General features: G+C 37.8%; 4 protein-coding genes, 1 long non-coding RNA gene and 1 other non-coding gene across 6 annotated transcripts; 3 read left to right on the top strand and 3 right to left on the bottom strand.

Moving 5' to 3' along the window:
- Positions 1 to 159: 159 nt before the first annotated feature.
- AT2G39360 (Protein kinase superfamily protein) lies at positions 160 to 3,366 on the top strand. Its single transcript, NM_129493.3, has one exon. It carries the CDS (start codon positions 665 to 667, stop codon positions 3,110 to 3,112), a length of 2,448 nt encoding a protein of 815 aa, NP_181468.1. The 5' UTR covers positions 160 to 664; the 3' UTR covers positions 3,113 to 3,366.
- Positions 3,367 to 3,870: 504 nt separating this feature from the next.
- Positions 3,871 to 4,200, bottom strand: AT2G39355 (F-box/associated interaction domain protein; the record flags this gene model as incomplete). Its single annotated transcript, NM_001336768.1, has 1 exon — positions 3,871 to 4,200. The coding sequence occupies one exon, from the start codon at positions 4,198 to 4,200 to the stop codon at positions 3,871 to 3,873; it is 330 nt and encodes a 109-aa protein (NP_001323749.1).
- On the bottom strand, positions 4,143 to 4,795 carry AT2G09040. The gene has a single exon (NR_140457.1). It is a non-coding gene; the product is annotated as an other RNA (long non-coding RNA).
- A 3,157-nt stretch (positions 4,796 to 7,952) lies between these two features.
- On the top strand, positions 7,953 to 10,619 carry ABCG1 (ABC-2 type transporter family protein). Its single transcript, NM_129492.3, has one exon — positions 8,147 to 10,619. It carries the CDS (start codon positions 8,308 to 8,310, stop codon positions 10,528 to 10,530), a length of 2,223 nt encoding a protein of 740 aa, NP_181467.1. The 5' UTR covers positions 8,147 to 8,307; the 3' UTR covers positions 10,531 to 10,619.
- Positions 10,596 to 17,163, bottom strand: SAC3A (SAC3/GANP/Nin1/mts3/eIF-3 p25 family). Its single transcript, NM_129491.5, has 14 exons — positions 16,799 to 17,163; positions 16,605 to 16,678; positions 15,039 to 15,938; positions 14,318 to 14,737; positions 14,070 to 14,171; positions 13,713 to 13,810; positions 13,421 to 13,589; positions 12,778 to 13,260; positions 12,556 to 12,696; positions 12,369 to 12,428; positions 11,870 to 12,000; positions 11,454 to 11,587; positions 11,129 to 11,358; positions 10,596 to 11,028 (listed from the first exon to the last, which is right to left on the bottom strand). Exons 2-14 carry the CDS (start codon positions 16,659 to 16,661, stop codon positions 10,933 to 10,935), a joined length of 3,021 nt encoding a protein of 1,006 aa, NP_181466.2. The 5' UTR covers positions 16,662 to 16,678; positions 16,799 to 17,163; the 3' UTR covers positions 10,596 to 10,932.
- Positions 11,664 to 11,847, top strand: AT2G09035. Its single transcript, NR_140456.1, has one exon.
- Positions 17,164 to 17,736: the final 573 nt, after the last annotated feature.

Here is a 17,736-nt window from a genome sequence, read left to right as displayed (position 1 = left end):
TTGACTGTTTCAAGAAATACAATTATTCTGTCGCTATCTTGACCACTACAAACCTAACGGCACGTTTGAAGCCGGTGGGAAATAGTTGTCTTTAATTGTCATTTTACAATGTCTCCAATCACTATATGCTCTCGGGCCTCTTCCATTTTTTGGGATTATCCTCATTTTTCTATAATCAGTTTAATATTATTTCTCATAACGAAACTTAATACTCAATGAATTTCCAGCTTGATCAACAAAACGTTGAAAACGAAATATACCAAAAAAAATAAAAACACACACACTATCTCGTGGCGTTGTTGATAATTTTTGAGATTGGTTAATCAACTTTGGTTTTATTTGTCAACAGATTTGTTAATCAACTTGTCTCTTCTTCTCTCGTCTTTTTGCTTTCAAACCCTTTTCAAAAACCCTAAATTGCAATAAATTCAAGACTTTTAATTCGTTTGGTCAATTCATAAGTGTAAACGCGTAGTTATTGAGCTTGATGTGAATGTTTCTCTGTTCACGGATCTTTCTGCAACCATCTCTCACTTTTTCTCTCCATCTTCTTATCATTATCTTCTCCGAATATAGACTCTGTTTCCTTCAAAATTGTCCACAATAATACGAATTCGTTATACCCTTTTCTCCAAATTACGATATTCTCTGTTCTTCGTTGGCTATGATAAACCTCAAGCTATTCTTAGAGCTAAAGTTATGTTTTTTAATAACTTTACTCTGTTCTTCACACATCTCCTCTGTTTCTGACACTTTCTTCATCAACTGTGGATCTCCGACGAATGTAACAGTCAACAATAGAACCTTCGTCTCCGACAACAATCTTGTTCAAGGATTCTCTGTCGGAACCACCGATTCGAATTCAGGTGATGAATCGACTCTGTTTCAGACCGCAAGAGTATTCTCCGATGAATCATCATCAACTTACAGATTCCCGATCGAGGAACACGGTTGGTTCTTGATTCGTATTTACTTTTTACCATTAGTCTCTGCTTCTCAAGATTTAACCACAGCTAGATTCTCAGTCTCGGCTCAGAATTTCACTCTGATCAGAGAATATAAACCCTCAACGACTTCTGTTGTTAGAGAATACATTTTAAACGTTACCACAGATAGTCTCTTGCTTCAGTTTCTCCCTAGAACTGGTTCTGTTTCTTTCATCAATGCTTTGGAAGTTTTGAGACTTCCAGAGACTTTGATACCTGAAGATGCAAAACTCATTGGTACACAGAAGGATCTTAAGCTCAGTAGTCATGCGATGGAGACTGTTTCTCGTGTAAACATGGGGAATCTTAGTGTGAGTCGTGATCAAGATAAGCTGTGGAGGCAATGGGATTCTGATTCTGCTTATAAAGCTCACTTCGGTACACCGGTTATGAACCTCAAAGCGGTTAACTTCAGTGCTGGTGGAATAACTGATGACATTGCACCAGTTTACGTCTATGGAACCGCCACGAGGTTAAACTCTGATCTTGATCCTAATACTAACGCCAATCTTACTTGGACATTCAAAGTCGAGCCTGGTTTCGATTACTTTGTTCGGTTTCACTTTTGTAACATAATAGTGGATCCTTTTGGATTCGAGCGTCAGATACGTTTTGACATTTTTGTGAACTCAGAGAAAGTTAGAACCATTGATATGACAGAGGTTTTAAATGGAACTTTTGGGGCTCCTTTTTTCGTTGATGCAGTGATGCGTAAAGCGAAAAGCCGTGAAGGGTTCTTGAATTTATCTATTGGTTTAGTTATGGATGTTTCTTCGTACCCTGTTTCTTTTATTAACGGATTTGAGATTTCGAAGCTAAGCAATGATAAGCGGAGTCTTGATGCTTTTGATGCCATTTTACCTGATGGTTCTTCGAGTAACAAGAGTTCGAATACGAGTGTCGGATTGATAGCTGGTTTGTCTGCAGCTTTGTGTGTTGCTTTAGTGTTTGGTGTGGTTGTGTCTTGGTGGTGCATTAGGAAAAGAAGAAGAAGAAATAGACAAATGCAGACTGTTCATTCTAGAGGAGATGATCATCAGATTAAGAAGAATGAAACAGGTGAGAGCTTAATCTTTTCGAGCTCAAAGATCGGTTATCGATACCCTTTGGCTCTAATCAAGGAAGCAACTGATGATTTTGATGAAAGCTTAGTGATTGGGGTTGGTGGGTTTGGTAAAGTTTACAAAGGAGTCTTGAGAGACAAAACCGAAGTAGCTGTGAAACGTGGTGCTCCTCAATCTCGACAAGGTCTGGCGGAGTTTAAGACAGAGGTTGAAATGCTTACTCAGTTCAGACACAGACATTTGGTTTCTTTAATCGGATATTGCGATGAAAACAGTGAAATGATCATTGTCTATGAATATATGGAGAAGGGAACGCTTAAGGACCATTTGTATGACTTGGATGATAAGCCGAGGTTGAGTTGGAGACAGAGGCTTGAGATATGCGTTGGTGCAGCTAGAGGGCTTCATTATCTCCACACAGGTTCCACAAGAGCAATCATACACCGCGATGTGAAATCTGCTAACATTCTATTGGATGATAATTTTATGGCTAAAGTTGCAGATTTTGGATTGTCTAAGACAGGTCCTGATCTTGATCAAACACATGTGAGTACCGCGGTCAAAGGAAGCTTTGGATATCTTGATCCAGAGTATCTAACAAGACAACAATTAACTGAGAAATCTGATGTTTACTCTTTTGGTGTGGTGATGCTTGAAGTAGTATGTGGTAGACCAGTCATTGATCCATCACTACCGAGAGAGAAAGTGAATTTGATCGAATGGGCGATGAAGTTGGTGAAGAAAGGGAAATTGGAAGATATCATAGACCCATTTCTTGTAGGAAAAGTAAAGCTTGAAGAGGTGAAAAAGTACTGTGAGGTAACAGAGAAGTGTTTGTCCCAAAACGGAATTGAGAGGCCAGCAATGGGAGATTTGTTGTGGAACCTAGAGTTCATGCTTCAGGTGCAAGCAAAAGATGAGAAAGCAGCAATGGTGGATGATAAGCCAGAGGCGAGTGTCGTTGGCTCGACCATGCAGTTTAGTGTGAATGGAGTGGGAGATATTGCAGGGGTCTCAATGAGCAAAGTTTTCGCACAAATGGTTAGAGAAGAAACGAGATAAATATTTGATCAAAAGAAGAGTATCTTCATCACTATTGTGTTGTTTGTACAGGAGGGATCACAATACTGTTTTATACATTGATATTGTTTATCAATTGATATATAATTTAAGCTTCTTTGTCATACTTTCTATGTGTTATCCTTTTAATCTCTTTGCATGTATATATATATTTCAGTTCTCTAGTGTCTTGTTTGAAAACCTTTAATTGCTGCAAAAAATTTTAGAAACTAAACGAACCAGAAATTTGGTTTATGTACACAAATATAAAACATAAATAAGATCAATTCAAATTCACTAATGGTTCAAAAGACATGAAAAAAAAACCAAGATGAGATGTAAAAAGTTACGTTATACTTTCTTTGCCTCTGGACTATGGACATAACCAAGTTTGGCATCAAATCTTGTCAAAAACTTCCAACCAATTGTTGTTTCATAGGAAGTTGGTCGGCTTTTTGTCGATCTTTCATCTCGTTGGAACTTAACTATCGTCCGAATTTGACAATTTTTTCTTTCAGTGACTCTCTTCAGGTTAAATTTGAACCAACCTTGGCACATCACTGCTGGAAAAATAGGTTCGCCTCCATGACCTCCAATATCGAGATCTCCGTAGTGATGATCCTCTATTCCTCTCCAAAAATGTATACTTGTTCTTTGTACTAACAAACGGCGACATTATTCTCTTGGTCGATAAAGAAACTTACATGACACATAAACCTATGGTCATAATAAGTGCTTAAATCCACTGCCAACAACTTGCTCTATGATAAGACTTTGGTTTGATCAATCTTATCGTTGGTAGTCACCCATATCTCTACCCTTGATGTATCCAATCTCTGTTGCAAAACTGAAAGTTGTTCTTCTTTAACAACTGATAAGGCCAAAATCTCATAACCAAGACGTAGAAAGGGAAGATTCAGGCGTCCAAATCTCTCGGTTGTGAAATCGAAACTTAATAGTAGTGAAAAGTCTTTGATGACTTCTGATGCAATCCAATAAGTATTCCCTTTTAAAGATACCCCACGAGATTGTATGTTGCAACCGAGAAAGACGTCATCAAGAGCCCTCCACCTTAGCTCCGAATATCCCATTTTTGGACTACCAAAATCCTACAAACTTTGTAGCTGTCGCACAATTCTCTATGGTATCTGAGGGCAAAGATGACACTCGTGTAATGATTCAAAGCATGGATCAACTTGGTTTGTCCCGAACACGGGTTACACACAACAAGCCTTGTTATTTTCCTTGGTACGTAATAATAATAAACCGTCGCAGTGATCGATTTGATCAAAGTCGCCAAGACCACCTAATCTGCTGAGTTTAATTTCGGTGTTGTGGCGGCCTGCAATGAAATCAACGTCCAATGAATAAAAGCTTGAATGAATCAGTACGATCACTTCTCTTGCTTCTTTTTGGAATCGTTTTTTGACGAATCCACGATCTTTGGTTAAGCGTTCCATAGTTTGCAAGTACATGGCAGTTATCTTAGAGACTTGTCCGGAAACCTAGAGAGTATATTCTCTTACAAATAACGTGGAAGATCTAAATTGCCATTGTTCGTTTCCTCTCGTGATCTCTCAAAGGAAGATAAAAATTTAGGGTTTTTGAAAAAATATATATAAATCTGCCGTTCAAACTAGAAATAACCAGGATATTTACTTCCCCGATTATCCAGAGGGGCCGATTATGCAAACATGGCCCAATTTAGGGAAGTTCAAAAAAACAAAAAAAAAGTTGAGAGTTGATATGATTTGGGTAAAGTTAATGGAGTATGGTTTTAGACAATTAATGATCTATGTTTAAATGTGTATAACACATGTCTTGATCAAAAAAATAAAAAATGGAAGGCATGTTGTTGGCGATAACCTTTACATGTAATTGAAATTGAAAATAATTTTAGCACATCGAAAATAGTGATTTACAGTTTAATTCTACTAATACGTCATTAGTTATTGGAACCATTACATGTAAACTGTCGTAGTAATTAACTAGTAATTACAAAGTGTTTTAACAAATATTTTAAAAGCTAGTGGTCCAAATCAATTCTAAGCTTTTGTAATATAGATAGAACGAACTTTCCCGTCCTTTGATCGTGGCGACAGGAAGGGAAATACAGTTAGAAGTTAGTAGGCAAAAAGTCAACAAAAAATTAATTACGGCTAAAAGTCAAAATGAAATTGGAAATGTAAAGCATTCCCTATCACATTTAATGCTTACACATGTTAACCACTAACACCGCCTAGGATTATATTTCTAGAAAGGTAGGAATATGATAGTGAGTTACGTTCAAAATTGGTTTTGAAATCAATGTGATTGGAGAATATTTGGTAAGAGAAACCAATATTATGTGACTTTCATGATGATGCGGATTTCGTGATTAGTATGTGTACCAATTGATTGTCCAACAATATCAATTTGGTAGCAAGTTTTGAAGAAAAAAATCCATTCTTTTCCCCAAAGCTTGTGTCGGATAACGCTGATTTGTACTGCCTAACTAAATTAATAACACTAGCGAATGACATGAGTCATTATCAAACTATTCGCACGTTATATTCATTCATAAAAGCTTCGCTACATTCTCTATAATTACATCAATCATGCTTTGTTCAAAATCTCTTAAATTAATCCTTCGAATTTTTGGCTAGATAATTGATGTTTTAACCAATCTCTTATGTGCACACCATAGTAAGGACGATCGTAAGAGAAAGAGATGCCACTGATATTAAAGACTCCACATCCTACATCGAATTCATATGATCTTATCCAAGTTCCGTCGTGCATGAACAAGTACCTGAGCATTAACTCAACAAGCTAGACCTTTACCGATAATATCTTCACATATAAATTACCTAATTGGTGACCCATTTGACTTTAACCCACATGCATCGCATTAAATATGAAATCATCTTCTTTAACAATTAAAAAAATGAAGTCATCTTATTGACCCATCTCAATACAATTTATGCGACAAGTTTTCTTTTTACAATATATTATGAATAAAGTTTGGATTGAAATTCAGAGTAATATCACTTAAGAAGTTAAGATATTACTACATTAGGTACCAAAAAGCGGCCCGTCAAAAGAAACAAGCTAACAAAAAGCATTGGGATCGAATAGAATTGACTACTGACATCAACCCGCAATTTTACTAACTTTTTTTTTGTTGGGGTCAAAATTTTTACTAACTATTTAAAACTTCCAAAATCACGATTCATTTTATTTTGGATAAATAAAACCTCGATTCATTTTATGGGCTATCGGATAGCTTTTCACTTTCAGTGATCAGAACTTCGCCCATAATAGCATAAATACCATCGTACCAATCTACACTAAGCCTTTTTTTTTTGTTTAATTTGATTACAAATCTACACTAAGGTGTCAACAGAAACCTATTGCAGTACTGTTATAGTTAGAAACTAGAAAACACTGGAACATGATTTTCAAATTAGGTCATCAATTCAAATAAAGATCTTCAAAAATAGCATTTACTATTAATATTACATATTATACCAAAGATGCACCAGTTAAACTGGTATAACACTATATAGAAAGAACCTAGAACATGGCACACCACACAATATTTAAAGCTGAGACAAAATTTTCAAATTAGAATGGCTAGGCTATCTTAACTAGCTAGTTCGTCAGGAGGTTGCGATAAATGATTGATATAATATTGTTATGCTTGCAGTTGCCAATTACCATATGTGTGCACACATAGGTAATGTAGACATGCGTCAGGCGTTGTCCACATTAAAAAACTATGACTTACTCAATAAGGTTTTGGATGCCTAATCTCTTGTCATATAAGTTTCGCAAAACCGACTCGACTAAGCAGATAAGTTACAACTAGCATTTTGAATTAAGGGTTTAAAGTCCAAAAGATTCTTGTTACAAAGAGTTGACTAGAACCTTATATTTATTTTAGATAACTTGACTCGAACCTTGCATGTGCGTGTCGAAGAGTTTTCCGGCATAGTGTTAGGCTTTCAATTAAGTTCTAGGCTTTTAATTAAGTTTGGCAAGTGAAGTAGCTAAGCTAGCTAGCCTTGTAGGTAACCATTTAATATAGATTTACGTTTTGATTTTAATTGGACCGACTATGAAATAGACCAATATAAAACATCAGTCTACATGCCTAGATCCTTGAGTATATATTAATACTATTTCACATGTACAAACCATTTACAAGTTGGCATCAATTTTGCATGACTTTTTTGTTTCGATAATATTTTCGCTTTTTAACTACTTCATCAATCATGTAATTCAAGCTTTGACTACCATAGTAGAAAATTTGTCGTTTCCACTTTTAAAAATTGCTTTTAGTTACCTAATGCAAATTTTTTGTCAACTATATAAAAGGCTAAAACGCAATCAAGAATACTGATTTCACAAAAAGGCAGATTTTAGATGCTTCTAACTAGGCATAGACATTAGACATCACACGGTGTTTGTTACCTCTACATTGTAGTAATCACTTGAAAACTCTTCTTTAAAAGCGACGGGCACCGGTAAAATATTTGGATTTTTTGTGTGTGATTAATTCTACATAAATTCACAGAATTTGAACATTTGTTTACTCAAAAATAGTAGTATGAAATAAGCATTAATGGAGGCAACTATGGGAAACTCACACGAAAGTCCTCGACCCATGCATATGTTAGATGAACAAACACCCTTTACCTAATTGGCTAATTCACAAGTCAATAAAACCCATTTCGCCACGTGTCATATGTTCCCACCGATATTTTTAATTTCTCGTTACCCCAAGAAAAAGAAGAAGAAAAACGTATTTGGTAATTTCTACTTTAAGAAACTTTAGATATGATAGGTGGACTCTTCACCTTCCCCAAATAAATAAACAATAAATCAAAACCGCATTTACATCCAAACAGTCAAAATATCAACCTAACATACTTTTCCCATGCAACTCACCCAGACTTTCTTATTTAACATAGCCTTCGTGTCTTCACACATCCAAACACGTCTCTTCATGCACTCTCTCGCTTCTATATAAGTTTTCAGTAACATAACAGATTTATACATATCCAACAAAAGTCCCATAAACTAAACAATAAACACTGCTGTCTCTTCTTCTTCTTCTTCTTCTTCTTCTTCTTCTTCTAGAACAGTACGTTATGAGAGTGTTTTAAGGCCGTTAATTTGTTAAATCACTCTTTAAAAGTTTTTCTATTGTATCTATGGCTCGTATTGTAGCAGCTAATGATGATGATTCCATGGAGCTAAACACCATCTCCTCTATACACGATTCAACTTTAGGGCAACTTCTGAAGAACGTTAGTGACGTCAGAAAAATGGCTATTGGAGACGAGACTCCAGTTCACGAGTCCTTAAACCAAGACTACAACGATGGTTACATGCGTACAGTTCCATTCGTTCTCTCATTCGACAATCTCACATACAACGTCTCTGTTCGTCCAAAACTAGACTTCCGCAATCTCTTTCCACGTAGGAGAACAGAGGATCCGGAGATAGCTCAAACGGCGAGGCCAAAAACTAAAACCCTTCTCAATAATATCTCTGGCGAGACACGAGATGGAGAAATCATGGCTGTTCTAGGCGCTAGCGGCTCGGGAAAATCAACACTGATCGATGCATTAGCGAATCGGATTGCCAAAGGAAGCTTAAAAGGAACAGTGAAGCTAAACGGAGAAACACTTCAATCTCGAATGCTCAAAGTTATATCAGCTTACGTGATGCAAGATGACCTTCTCTTCCCAATGCTTACCGTTGAAGAAACACTAATGTTCGCAGCTGAGTTTCGTCTCCCGAGAAGTTTACCTAAATCTAAAAAGAAGCTTCGTGTGCAAGCTTTGATTGATCAACTAGGTATCAGAAACGCGGCTAAAACTATTATAGGAGACGAAGGTCACCGTGGAATCTCCGGTGGTGAAAGAAGACGTGTTTCCATCGGAATTGATATAATTCACGATCCGATTCTTCTCTTCCTCGATGAACCAACCTCTGGTTTGGATTCAACGAGTGCTTTCATGGTGGTTAAAGTATTGAAGAGGATTGCTCAGAGTGGTAGTATCGTAATTATGTCGATTCATCAACCTAGTCATCGTGTTCTCGGTTTGCTTGACCGGTTAATCTTCTTGTCACGTGGCCACACCGTGTATAGTGGATCTCCGGCGAGTCTTCCACGTTTTTTCACCGAATTCGGGAGTCCGATACCGGAGAACGAGAATCGAACGGAGTTTGCGTTAGATCTCATCCGTGAGCTTGAAGGATCCGCCGGAGGAACGAGAGGATTAATCGAATTCAACAAAAAATGGCAAGAGATGAAGAAACAGAGCAATCGTCAACCACCGTTGACTCCACCGTCATCACCGTACCCAAATCTAACACTAAAAGAAGCAATCGCCGCAAGTATCAGCAGAGGAAAGCTAGTTTCCGGCGGTGAATCCGTCGCTCACGGCGGAGCAACCACCAACACCACAACCCTAGCCGTTCCTGCATTCGCGAATCCAATGTGGATCGAAATCAAAACTCTCTCGAAACGATCAATGCTCAATTCACGAAGACAACCAGAGCTATTCGGAATCAGAATCGCCTCTGTTGTTATCACCGGATTCATTCTCGCCACCGTGTTCTGGCGATTAGATAATTCGCCTAAAGGAGTTCAAGAGCGGTTAGGGTTCTTCGCCTTCGCGATGTCGACAATGTTCTACACTTGCGCCGATGCGTTACCAGTTTTTCTCCAGGAACGTTATATCTTCATGAGAGAAACTGCTTACAACGCTTACCGGAGATCCTCATACGTTCTCTCTCACGCCATCGTCTCATTCCCGTCGCTCATCTTCCTCTCTGTAGCTTTCGCGGCGACGACGTATTGGGCAGTGGGCTTAGATGGAGGCCTAACGGGCCTTTTGTTCTACTGTCTGATCATTTTAGCCTCGTTCTGGTCAGGAAGCTCCTTTGTCACGTTTCTATCAGGTGTGGTTCCTAGTGTGATGTTGGGTTACACAATCGTCGTTGCTATTTTGGCTTACTTCTTGTTGTTCAGTGGATTCTTCATCAACAGAAACCGAATCCCGGATTACTGGATTTGGTTTCATTACATGTCATTGGTGAAGTACCCGTATGAAGCGGTTTTACAGAACGAGTTCTCTGATGCGACCAAGTGTTTTGTGAGAGGAGTTCAGATTTTCGACAACACGCCATTAGGGGAACTACCGGAAGTGATGAAGCTGAAGCTTCTTGGTACAGTGAGCAAGTCCCTCGGGGTAACGATATCGAGCACGACTTGTTTAACTACTGGTTCAGATATTCTGAGGCAGCAAGGTGTGGTTCAGCTGAGTAAATGGAATTGCTTGTTCATCACAGTTGCTTTTGGGTTCTTTTTTAGGATTTTGTTCTACTTCACTTTGTTACTAGGAAGCAAGAACAAGCGGAGGTGAAAACAACTAGAAGACCCAAATCAAAACATACTTGTATTTTCTGTTTGTAATTCCTTGAATTGTTTAATGAAAATGGTTTCTTTTCATATATATAAAAAGAGGTATGTCTCCTGGATTCCCTTATCTCAAAATCTTATAGAAGAATAAGGATTTCCATATTCACAAAAACGTCTTTACAAACAAATTTGACTTATCTTCCAAACGTTTCCTACTAACAGACTATCAAGTATTATAAACCTAATGTCATACCTGAGATTGTGTGTGTGAGCAGATAATGATGATGATGAAGCCAGAGAGCCTTGGATTATCTTCATTGGTCTCCTTAAGATCAAAAGATATGATGAACTTCGATTTTGCTTTTTCTGTTTCCATCAGACTATAACAAACATTAAAAATATTTCATCATGTACGTGTAAAAAAATCATTGACATCTAGATTTCGATCTCCATGAGCAACTGCGTCTTCGGGTTCTGGCATGAAGAGACTCGTTGATGTCGCCTGCACAAGGAATAACACAACCAGTTCTCAATCCATATCTTGAAAATAAGGATCTACAAGTTTCATAACAAACATATGGCAAATGCAAAAGAAGACTTACCTTGGTATCAAGAAGCATATCTCCGTTGCTGTCAGTAATGATGTTAGCACCATGAGTTTTTAGCCATTCCAAACAGTCCTCCATACCATCGGTCTCCTTTTCATCAGTACCTTCGCTTGCAGCACCAGTAAATCCCAACACTTGGACTATGTATGAGACCGGGATTGTAGGACGACAACTACGAGACATAAAATTCACAGCCTTGTAACGCATCTTCTCCACATAGAGATCTGCAAACATAACAATTTCACCATATCTTTACATATCTACTCATTCAATTGTTTAAATATATCAAGAGAGTTTTCATGTATCATATGACCCTTACCCATGAGGCAACTATTCATGTTTGGTGCAGTCTTGTAGAGTCTGAAGAACATAACATAATTCCCTGATGTGACAGCTGCACGAACTGAAAGAGCATGTCTAACTGCTTCATCCTTCTTATCTTCTTCGGATAATCTTCAAAACAGAGGTCACAAAATTACTCAATCTCATGCATACAAACCCAATTCAAAGAGGTAGTAGTAACCTCTTTGCACTGGTAGGAAGAGATGTTACAAAAACTCAACTATCAGGTAGGTGGACAGAACATTAATAATTCCATTACTAACTCAAAGAAATTGTGTAGCAAACCATATTCTGATATTTCTACAAAACCTTAATTTATAAAAAAAATTCCCATGAACCATGAATGCATCATGCTTAAAAGGAGCCCAGAGATGGGACTTTACAACTACTAACCTGGACATGGATGATAGCAGTTCTCGGTTGTTGTTAGAGTGTAGAGTAATATAGAGTAGACTGTACGCAGCAAACTCCAGAGAGCATCCTTCTACACCTTCCGCATAAAGAGTTTTTAACTGTGACAGGCACTGTAACAAAAAAAAAAATAGAAATCAATTTAGCAAGGCTATACATACCCTAAGAGTTATAGTCTCCTCAGGAATAGACAACAGATGTATTTTACAAGACTTGATGGAACGGTATCATTATATTGCAGAATCAATGCAAACAAAAGCCACAATCCATAGTAACCAGTCATCAGAACTATGCTCCCTTTTGCAAAGTTTCTCTCTGATTCAACACTTTATGTTGCTTTTTTATTTTTTAGAAAATGAGAGACCAGTGAAATTCTAGCAGTGGTTGATACTCTTTAAATTACGAAAAAGACAAAAGTGCTTGATACCGAATTTGAACTAGAAATTCTGATTGATCTATCAATCTATGCTAGCGTACCAACCTGATTATACTCAGGTAAATCCCCTGCCTCCAAAGCTAATCTAGCATGTGTTTCATAAACCTGAAATTGAGATTGCACATGGAACCATTATAAACATGCTAATTGGGTGTAAATAAGATAAACGTTCCAACAGGAAATGAATCCTACATGCAATAACACTCGACATTATTGGAAGTCAGTTATGTACCTTAGCTGTTAAATGATTGTGTATCCGTTGTACTGTGAGGTCTTGGCGAATAGACTTTAGTTGATCACATTTAAAAAGATAATTCTTTTGAGAATCCTGAACCATTATCAGAGCTTTTTCCAAAACATCCTCTGGTCTTACCTGAAAATAAGTCAATCAAAAATATCAGTCATGGTGTCAAAAAGAATACTAGGTATAAGAATATAAGATAGTAATATTTACGGTGGCAGGATCTGGCGCAGAAGTCAGACGGAGATAACGTTTCTCAATTTCCTGGCAAGTGCCTTTAACAGTTAGTGCATCCCAGTCAATGTCTTCCACAGCTCTGCTGCCACTTTCATCAAAAACTTTGCTAAGCCTCAAGGCAGTGGCTCTTCTAGAATGCAAATTTCCAACATTTGCATTCTTAGGTTTTGTAAGATCATTCCCTCGGCTGTGGCCTTGAATTTTTTCAAAACGCTTGGAACGACTATCACGTCGCTTCTTTTCCTCGGCAGAACCAGCAAGTGCCATTGCACTGGAATAGTAAGGTGTCAAATCCTTGTCACTATCACTAGATGCCTCATCATCAATGGCAGTAGCTGCACCACCAGAAAAACGCTGTCGCTTGACAGGCCGCTGGAAACTTTTTTTTGCAGAATTTTGCCCAGAATAAGTGGGCTTGAAGCCAGTGGCAGCATCCACCTTTTGAAAACTCTCAGAGCTCTGCAAAATTTCCGATTATCAGAACGACTGCAAAAACCGAGTTCTAACAGCTAAAACATTAGACCAACTGCTAAATGCCTCATTAAACCAACAGCTAAATGCCTTCTTTTCAATTCCTTCAACCAGACATTAATAAATAATAAGGAAGAGATTGGTTAACCTTTTTGTTGTTTTCATTTTGGTGATTCCAAACTCCAAATTTAACAGCACTGCTGAAAGTTGAAGCTGGCTTCACAAAAGGTTTTCCTTCCACCAACGGCTCCCATCTACTTTTGGGTCGTCTTGTTGGGCTCTTATTTTGTAACGAAGAGAGCTGAGCGGAGCTTGACCTATGGCACAGTGTAAAACTTAGTGGGCAAAACATATGAAGTAAGTGTTCCAGACATATCATATAGAAGAACGAAAGTTATAGATCATGCAGGCAGCAGTGGATGGAGGAAAAAAGGTCGTACTCAGAGTTAGTCACATTTGTGGTCGTGACAGTTGAGAGAGGCTCAGTATCCCAATCTCGAGTATAAAGAGTATTATCCTCCTTTGCTTTTTTGACAATCTAGAGATACAAAAATAAGCATTAGCAATGCAAAGCAACCATAAATTAACATGGTATTCAAATAACTGCTATATGATTTCTTCCATAAAAGGCATGAAATTATCTTAAACATACTACAAATCTACTCGAAAGATCAAGTTGAAGAAGTTCATCCAAATTTTGCAATAATATTAAGATGAGCAGAGTGTGTAACTAAAATCATCTATCATGCTACAATAGTCCAACAACCAGAGCGTCTACAATTCCTACTAACATTTACCTTCCTCAGGGCAACCTCGCAAGATTCCTTTTCTTTATCATCTTTGCAGCGGGCAAAAGCCCTCTCAACAAACCCACGAAGCGATTTTGGGAAGGTTCCAGGCTACAAGCATCGGCATTATTTGTTTCCAATGTCAATTACTCAATTGTGAGAAAGAAACAATTACTCAACACACAAATTTATGGTGGCCAACATTTAATATCTACTTCATTTGCTAGGTCATCAAGATTTGAATAAAGGATTCTTACGTCAGACATAGCAGTGGTATGGTCTTTAGGCTTTGGCATTGAAACACTAACATATGCAGGTGCTTGGGCTGCACTGGCTGCTGTACTATCTTTATCCATTTTGGTAAAACCTGATGGCAAGTTTGAAGCAATTCTAGGGTTAGTTGGAATCTGTACTTTGCTTACCCTTTGTGAATCCACTAACGGTGCTGTCTGAGTAGGCTGGCGATAGCCTAACGGTGCCTGGTGAAAGGAAGACTGGGAGTTCATCTCTTGAGGATATGTAGCTCTCTGATGACCCTGAAAGGGAGTCTCGTATAAAGGTTTTGTCTCCAGAGGACTCTGGTAATTATTTTGAGGTGGAACAGGATGATGAGCTTGCAGACTTGGTGCTTGATGCATCCAGTAAGTATCATTAGATGTACTAACAGCTGCACCAGGCTGAGAGAATGATGATAAAATGATTACTAAGTTAGTATTCAATAAAAAGGACCCCCATGAAAGAAAGCAATCAGAGATCATGTCTAAACTGTCTGCAAATAAAACATTTAAGAATTGACTCTATGCAGTATTGCTTGGTAGCTAACAGGTCAGTTACTATCACTCTTTTCCCAACTTAGTTGATTTATAAGGACAATAACACACATTTTATCAAGTAGCTGAAAGCAGAAAAGCATTCTAAACTCAAATAAGCTTAAGGGCGCAAATTTACTCTACTCCCTCATGAAAGTAATATCTGAACCTGTTGAGAAGGTGGATGGGATGAGTCAGTTTCCGGCCTCCAAGGTTGGACATAAGACGGGGCAGGCTGACTATTTGAAGCAGGCATTTCACTAGTAACACCAGGAACTGGAAAGCTCTGACTATATGCACTTGTGGTTGGGGTAGACAGCTTTTCTGTGCCTGGGGCACAGGGGACTTCTGTTTGGCTGTAATATTCTGTCCATTGTTGGTAGTTCTGTTGATAATGTACAGGTGGTGTGGTCGCAATAGTAGAGCTATGTGTGTTAGCAGCATCAGGAGTATAATTTTGATAAGGGTTTGAGGTGTAATCCGTATAGTTTCCCTGGTTCGAAGCAGGAGTCTGATTGCTGTAATTTGTACTTGGGTAACTTCCAGCCGTTTGGTTGTTATAGTTCGTACTTTGGTAACCTCCAGCAGTCTGATAATCAGCAGGATTGTAGTAAGTTCCTGAATAACTTGGAGTCCCAGCATAAGATCCTGGATTCTGAAATGAGGAAAGAGGCTGAGGAGCACCTGTGTTTTGATAAGCCCCTACAGGCTGAGGATATGACTGGCTAGGTTGCTGTTGATAGCCACTGTAGTAATTGGAATATCCCGTGTTTGAATAGTTGTGTGGGTCAGAAGAGGTCTGGTATGGCGTATATCCACTATAATCTTGTGCCACATTTGCAGTTCCGGACGTCGATGAGATAGTGAAGGATACAGTATTCGGTATCTCTTGCACATTGCCTGTGGCTGGCCCTGTCGGCTGTGGATGGTAATAGTTTGAATTTGAATAGTTCCCATTCTCCACAGCCTGATTTTCAACAGAATGCCCTGTCCATGGGGCACTTTCAGACCCAGTTGAGTATTGATATGAATATTTCTGTGTTTGGCTTCCATCAACACCATATCGATTCTGCATAAAAGAAAAAACATTAGTACTGGCCAAGGTCTGAGAATCTTCATTTAACAAGTAGACATAAACAAAAAGTTGAAGAGTGAAAAGAAACATAGACAAACAACAAACAGAAATGTCATCTCAGATAAAGACTACATTAGGATGCTAAAGCCTCCCACAGTCTCAAATCAATCTGATTGAATCAAACAATAAAACTGCAAATTTCCATGAAGTAAGTGATCAGCAGCTAAGTTTCGTAACAATACCTAACACCTAATAGAAAATGTTGTACTTTGCATCATTGAGCTGTATTCATAACATATTACTAGTGAAAATCATACGGCTCCACAGAATTGATGATAGGTCTATTCTTAAAGCAGAAACTGATTTTCTGAAATGTTCCAAGAGTTCACATACGGAGCCTAGAATCAAAGTCACTTTTTTTCTGCTGCATAAACATACTGACATGCAAAATTCCTCTAACCATTACAATGGTGAACTAACAACAAGCATAACTTTCATATCTACCAAGTTAAATCTGGAGCAAACTAAAATAAACAAATTCAATTCGCAAAAATTGAACCAATGCACGAAATTTCACTTGCATATAAAGACTAAATAAATCTGCAAATTGGAAAAATTTAAGCTTAAAAGAAAGAGAAGGCGCAAGAGATTGTTAATTACCTCAATGGAATTAGGGTCCATTGGTGCTACGGCCTGAGTGTTCCCTCCGTGATTCATGCTTTATCATCAACGTCCTGAAAAATCATCACACATACGATTGAACTTACTTCCCAATGAACATAGCAGAAAAACTAAATTCATTCATTGAAAAGCCCTAAATAGCAAATCAGAGATAAAGCGTCAAGAATATGTACCAGTGAAGCTCCAATTTGTGTCTTCTTCGTTCGGATGAAGAATCGAATTGAAGATAGTAGAGCAGAGCAGGATTTGAGATCAAAACCAAAAACAAGGTAACAAAAGGAAACGAATAGAACCGGAACAACAACAAAAAAAAAAAAGGCAGATAAAAATAAAAAGCTAAAGGGAAACAATCAAAGAGAGTTGTCAAAATCTATCGGAAATTACAGAACACGGAGAAAATCGAGGAATCTTGCCGAAGAAGAACAATTTTGTTGTGCCGGAGACGAAGATTGTCAAATTTTTACGGTATACTAGCGTCGTCGGGTCGGTTCGGTTGCGGATCAGGTTTAGTCTTTCCGGGTCGGGTTTTTATATAGCCACTAATTGGGCCCATTATCTTTCGGACTTGCCTTTTCTTAGTGGATCTGAAGAATGCAAAAAAAAAAAACAACGTCGACAAATGAAATAACAAGCATAGTAAATAATTAAATATATAAGATTTCGAATGTTTACGGTTGTGTTGACGTCAAAAAAGAAAACATTTATATGATAAGTATTTGGGTTAAATATATAGTCTATATAAGTTTTGGTTGAATCAATGTTTAGTTTAGACAAATCTTGTATTGTATATCGTTACATGTAATTTAGCTTAGGTCATGAATTTAATGTAGTTGCTTCTATCGCCAACCCTTTTGGCCAAGAAATCCGGCAAAAATAAAAAGTGCTTAACATGTAGTATAGCAATCACAACAATCTCTAGAAACTAATTGAGTGATTGGTTGAGATAAATCTAATAAGTGAAAGAAATTAACCATAGAAACAAGCTATTGGTGATGAACGGAGTAGCTATCTAAAATATGACTACACTATAAATCGACACAATATTCGAGAAAACAATCATTATCCAACATATATATATATATATATATATATATATATGAATTCGAAATTC

This window comes from Arabidopsis thaliana, chromosome 2 (assembly GCF_000001735.4).
Source record: "Arabidopsis thaliana chromosome 2, partial sequence".
NCBI classification, from domain to species: domain Eukaryota; kingdom Viridiplantae; phylum Streptophyta; class Magnoliopsida; order Brassicales; family Brassicaceae; genus Arabidopsis; species Arabidopsis thaliana.
Note: the sequence above shows the minus strand (reverse complement) of the source record. Positions and strands in the feature narration are given on the sequence as shown.